This window comes from Myotis daubentonii, chromosome 1 (genome assembly GCF_963259705.1).
Source record: "Myotis daubentonii chromosome 1, mMyoDau2.1, whole genome shotgun sequence".
Classification (NCBI taxonomy): Eukaryota; Metazoa; Chordata; class Mammalia; order Chiroptera; family Vespertilionidae; genus Myotis; species Myotis daubentonii.
The window spans coordinates 175,315,845-175,321,870 of NC_081840.1; the positions used below are offsets into that span (position 1 = coordinate 175,315,845).

A 6,026-nucleotide genomic window follows, 5' to 3' on the forward strand; every position below is an offset into this window, starting at 1 on the left:
CCTGGTAGGCAGGAATGAGCTCTAATATGTCCAATACAGAAAGCCTTTTCTCGTTTATGAATGTAAGTTTGTAGCTGAGTTAACAAAGAGAAAATGGCTGCTCTTCCTTGTGGGAGAGAGGCGGTCTCAATATGAGGAAATAATTTAACAATATATTGAGAGTCAGTGTACAAGTTAAACGGAACCTGTTGCAATTGACTAAGATCCCCTGTAATGAGGTGGAGCTCCGTCCTAATATTAAACCTACAGTTCCCTCAGGCAGCAGCCCAGACACTCCTGTAGGAATGGCTGCTACTGGTAAGTCTGGGGTTAGTATTGCATGGGTGGTGGAACGGAGGTCTAATCCTGCACTGCCTGGGTGGCCCTGAAGAGGTCGCTGACTGATTGAAATTTGCAAAGGGGTTGAGGGTTGATGCCTCTATTATTGCAGGGGTCTGGGGCTGGCCCCCTCTCAAGTTTCCTGATTGAGGTGATGGGATAGAACCTCCTTGGGAGTGGTTTGTAGAGTTTAAAGGCTGACTATTTTTTAAGGTATTTTGATCTACATTCCTTTGCCCAATGGAATCCTTTCTGACATCAGGAACAAACAGTTTTTGGAGGATTAATATTATTCCCTGATGTATTTCTAGGCTGTTGAGGAGCTCGCCATCTGGCCTGAGTATTATTATTTTTAGTTGGGCATTCTCTGCTGAAGTGCCCAGATTGGCCACAAGAGTAGCAGTTCATATTTCTTTTATTATCTGTATTATTGCTGGCTTGTCCTGTGCCCTGTACATATTGAGGGTATGTCTCCCCCTTGAGGGCTGCAGCTATAGCTACAACCTGTATAAATGCTGGACTTACATTGGCACACTGTTTTATAAAATCATTTATAGTTCCTGTTCTGCAAATTGGCCTTAATAAAGCCTGACAGGTATTATTAGCATTTTCAAAAGCCAGTTGTTTGATTAGGATATCGGCTGCCTCTTCATTAGTAATTACTCGCTTGACTGCCTGTATGAGGCAAGAAAGGAAATCCTGATACGGTTCCTTGACCTTCTGTTTAACTTCTAAGGGTAATTGTTTTTCCTGTTGTACAAGGTAGGGATTTCCAGGCATTTACTGCACAACTGGTTACTTTAATAAGTGCCTCTTTGGCAAATACATTTGCTCCTGAGCCGTGATAAAATCACCTTCTCCTAATATCATGTCTAGGGTTATTCCTCCTCTGGAATTTTTGCTAGTGGCTACAGCTCTCTTAGCAAGATCATCATATTCAGTTTTCTATAATAAGTAATCGCCTCCTGAGAGACAGACTTTACAAACCTGTGACCAATCATAAGGAGTCATCCATTTACTGGCTAGGGCTTCTACCAAGGTTTGAGTGTAAGGAGCTAGAGGTCCATACTCAGAACAGGCCAATTTTAATTCTTTAAGTATTTTGTAAGGTATAGGCTCCCAGGTGGGGTTTTCATCCCACTCAATCTCATACACGACTGGGAAGCAGAGTGAGAATTCAAGATCTCCACTAGCTTCAGCTTCTCTTATCACCCTTTGAAATTTAGACATGGAGCTCAAAGGAGCCAGAGGACCTGGTTTAGGCATCCTTTCTAATTTAGGGAGCCTGTTTTGAATGGGAGGGCTTTTCTCCTCTCTACTGACTGGAAAGGACCAAGGGTCATGTTTATGAAATTTATTCTCCTTCCGATCAGTAGGCATAGCTAAATTGCTCTTAGATTGAACTGGAGACAATAATGATGTGTTCTCTCTAGGTGGAGCCGAGGGACTATTTAAAGTTTGAGAAAGTTCAACCGTTTCTGCCTCTGGTGCCAAGGTGTCACAAATTAAATTCCAGAGGGAAAGAGTATCTGCCGAGACCTTCTCAGATCCATGGTATCTGTAATAAGTCTTTAATGGCTCTCCTACTTCAGTCCAAGTTTCTAAATTAACAGTTTCTTCCTCAGGAAACCATGAACAGACTTCTTGTATAAAACATTCTGTCTGACTGGGAGTAACCTTAACTCCTCTGGTAGCAAACATATGTGTTAAAAGATCAATACAGAGTCTTCTTTCTTTAGACTCAGTATGGCCCATCTTCTCAATCTAAGTTCTGTACTATCCACCCTCTTACCCTACTTATCCTCTATAGGGGTGTCTGCAGCACCCTACGGTGGAGTCCTATCCATCCCGAGTGCAGGGGGGCTTACCTAGGGGAATCCTGTTCGGGCACCAGATGTTGGGGTCCAGCCCCAGCAGGTCCAGGGGCTCCCAAAGGTGTGAACAGAGTTGGCGAAGAAGGAATGACATGGAGACAGCGTTCAGTTGATCAGCAGCCTAGCCAGTTTCTCTTGCCAGGTTCTCTCTATTTTTTTTTTTTTTTACTGGATTTAGCTTTATATTTATTTATTTTTTTAAATATATTTTATTGATTTTCCAGAGAGGAAGGGAAAGGGATAGAGAGTTAGAAACATCGATCAGCTGCCTCCTGCACACGTCCTACTGGGGATGTGCTGCAACCAAGGTACATGCCCTGGACCGGAATCGAACCCAGGACCCTTCAATCCGCAGGCCGACGCTCTATCCACTGAGCCAAACCAGTTAGGGCTGGATTTAGCCTTTTAATCTTAAGTAACCAAACTTTGTAATTTTATACATAATCCAATGTAGTGCTAATATAATTAGCATTTCAGCGTGAAGAGCTGGTAATTAACAGGAATGGAAGCCTTAATGAACAGTCTTCAAACCATGAGACAAAAATAAAAACAGACAAATATACAGTAGAACAAAAGCTGCAGATACTCTACTAACCGGGAAAATATTTAAAGGCTTTACATTCTTTATTATCCATGATGGCTTTTGGAATTATGATTGTGTGACATACAGAACCTTTGACATTTTAGATATAGCCTTTATTTTATTTTATTTTTTATCACAGTAAGTTAAAAATCCACCCTAAGTCTTGGTAAGACTTCACTGTCTTACATAAAGACTCTAGGAGTCTGCAATGTAATAAAAGAGTAATGTGAAAATTTACTGGATTGCCCTAATTTCATACTTCCTTGTACACAATGAATCAATTTGGAAATCTATTCCAAGGGTTATATACACAAAAGTGTCAAGAATAAAATGTTCTCTGCTCTTGCATAAAAACGTGTACAGTGTTGAGGAATGGAAAAGTTATCGTTTTCCTGGGCCCCGGGCTTCCTGGAGCTCTGCTGCCTGAAGAGGAAAGGCTCCCCTGGCTTTATTGCTCTCGGGATGAGTCATCCAGCCCTGGTGTTTCTCCTTGTTGGATCCTGGATGCTATTCTGATGGCTTCTTCCAGAGATGGCTGTTCTCCAAGCTGAACTGCAATCTGGGTACCATTGGATGTTGCCACTAAGGTCAGAGGTCTGGTTTCTGTGGTTACTAAGTGATGGCTGTGCTGCTGGTGCCCCGTTTCTGACGATGCAGTGTGGAATGCTGCCAAGTCCTGAGCCACAACTGCAACCTGCTGCCCTTCTGTACCCTCGGCAGTTACCATAGCAGCAGAGTGTGTCCCTGCTGAGGAGATGACTGCATCGTGAGCAGGGACTGTGATGAGCGTGCCATCCTGCGTTACCATTGTGATGGTATTGCCAATGGCTTGCATGTCAGCTTGAGATATGTTGACATGCTGAGTCCCGTCCTGGGAGATGAGTGTAACCTGTTGACTCAACCCAGACTGGGTTACCGTGGCTACTTGTGTAGACACAACATCATCCCTTTCTACACCTGTGACATATGTGATCTGGGGCCCTTTAAGAACATCTTCACCTTGACCTGGCGGAGGCTCAAAGGCAGCTTCCTGCTCCTCCTCGATTGGCTCTGTGTCCTTGTGGGCGGTCCGTCTGTGCATGGCCAGCGTGGAGACCTGCTTATATGTCTTCCCACAGTGTTTACTGTTGTAAGGTTTGGAATGAGTGTGAACAACATGATGTTTATACAAACTAGAATATTCTGTAAACCTTTTATCACACCCAGGGACTGTACACACATACGGCTTTTCCCCTGTGTGTATCCTCACATGGTTTTTATAATTGGTTGCACTGGCAAATGCCCTTCCACATCCTGGTTCTGTGCAGTAATAGGGTCTTTCTCCTGTGTGTGTCCTAATATGCACCTTTCTGATACTTGATGTTGTAAAAGACCGACCACAGCCTTCAAAATGACATTTAAAGGGTCTTTCTCCTGTATGAGTTCTGATATGTTTCTGTAGATCTCCTGAAGTTTTAAAGGATTTAGTACAATTATCTTCTGAACACCGATATGGCTTTTCTCCTGTATGAGTTCTGGCATGACTTCTTAATCCATAACCTGTTGCAAATGCTTTCCCACAGCCAGGATGCTCACACTGATAAGGCCGGTCTCCCGTGTGTGACCTCTCATGAACCTTAAGATGATGAGCTGTTGTATATAATTTTCCACATCCATCATATTCACATCGAAACATCTTCTCTCCACTCTGTTGAGATTTAGCAGTTACTCTTGCTGCATGTCCTTGTAAGACAATCTGCATTTTTTTCTCTTGCTCATTTTCTCCAATCATTCCAGTACCTGTTATACTTTCACTTCCATCAATGGATACCTTTGCATACTGTTCCAAAGCACTGATGGTTTCGGGATCAATCGTGGCATCCCCAGTATGCAGACCTGCCACTGTACCCTCAGCCTGAATTGGTAGGATGGTATCAGACTGTGGGACTTGCACTGCTTGGTGGATGTAAGCTGTGGTGCCATCTTCCAGCTGAACTGCCTGTAATGCGCTCTGGTCATAACTATCTTTGGAGGTTTGGTGAATAAAGGCTGTAGTTCCATCTTCTAACTGCATGGCTTGGCCATCCTCTAGACGTAAACTGTCCCAACTTTTAGGTATGGGTACATGTTGAACGTAGGCAGCAGAACCATCTTCCAACTGAATGACCTGGCCATCTATGAGTTTCCCATCTTTAGAATTGTGCTGTATATAAGTGGTAGAACCATCTGCAAGTGTTACTGCTTGTAAGCTTACACCTTCCATACTTTCTAAATTGTCAGCATCTGCCATAGTTACTGCCTCTGTCAGGCACAGGGTAACATGCTGAGCCTCCATTCCTCCTCCAGGAAACTCTGTCATTCCCTGAGAATCTCAATTTATTTGGCCTAACAACATTTTTTACCTGCGCGAAAATTTTCCAACAATTCCGTCGTCCGACCACCATGCACCAGGACAGGAAGAGCATGGGACTCTTAATCCCAGGGTCGTGGGTTCGAGCCCCACATTGGGCGCCAGATGTTGGGGTCCAACCCCAGCAGGTCCAGGGGTTCCCAAAGGTGTGGACGGAGTCGGCGAAGAAGGAATAACACAGAGACAGCGTTCAGGTGATCAGCATAGCCAGGTTCTCCAGACAGGTTCTGTTTTTATTCTCCTATTACATCTGTATTTATACCAGTTGATTTTAATCCTATCCATTCTATTCCAAAGGTTAGGGCATTTCTTATCTCCATTCCAAGGTCACTACTCTATTGTTCTGTTAAACTACAAGGAAGTAACTGAAGGAGATTATCCTAAGTAAAGATTATGTAGCTTAAGCATGATTGTTCATAGTTAAAGTGATTAACTACCCGCCTGGCACTTAGTTAAGGGGTTTTATTCCCTTCCTTAGTCCTGTTAATCCCTCACTCCAGGGAAAAATCCCCACCTGGGGAAACAACCTTTCTTGGAGAGGTGACCTTGGTTAAAACACATAGCTCTAAGAAGGGGAGCACACATGTTAAGAACAGTATGCCATATATGCCAGGTCCCTTGAAACATATGCTGTGCAGATGTTTCTTCCCTGCAGCAACTGTGTCAACCAGCAAGGATGGACTGGCTTCCGGCAATCATAGGTTTTCCTTTAAAAAAATGCACAAGAATTTCTAAATACAGTGTCGTTCCTAAAGGGCTTTCCTTTGGTACAAAAAAAATTGATTTGAATATAATTGATTATTCCATCTTTATGGATAGCTTGCTAAAGGGATTTGGCAGACTGCTAGCTCACACTGACTCA

At 43.4% G+C, this 6,026-nt stretch overlaps 1 protein-coding gene across 1 annotated transcript; it reads right to left on the reverse strand.

Moving 5' to 3' along the window:
* Positions 1-2,678: 2,678 nt before the first annotated feature.
* LOC132216598 (zinc finger protein 143-like) lies at positions 2,679-5,207 on the reverse strand. Its single transcript, XM_059665896.1, has one exon. It carries the CDS (start codon positions 5,111-5,113, stop codon positions 3,224-3,226), a length of 1,890 nt encoding a protein of 629 aa, XP_059521879.1. The 5' UTR covers positions 5,114-5,207; the 3' UTR covers positions 2,679-3,223.
* Between the last annotated feature and the right edge of the window lie 819 nt (positions 5,208-6,026).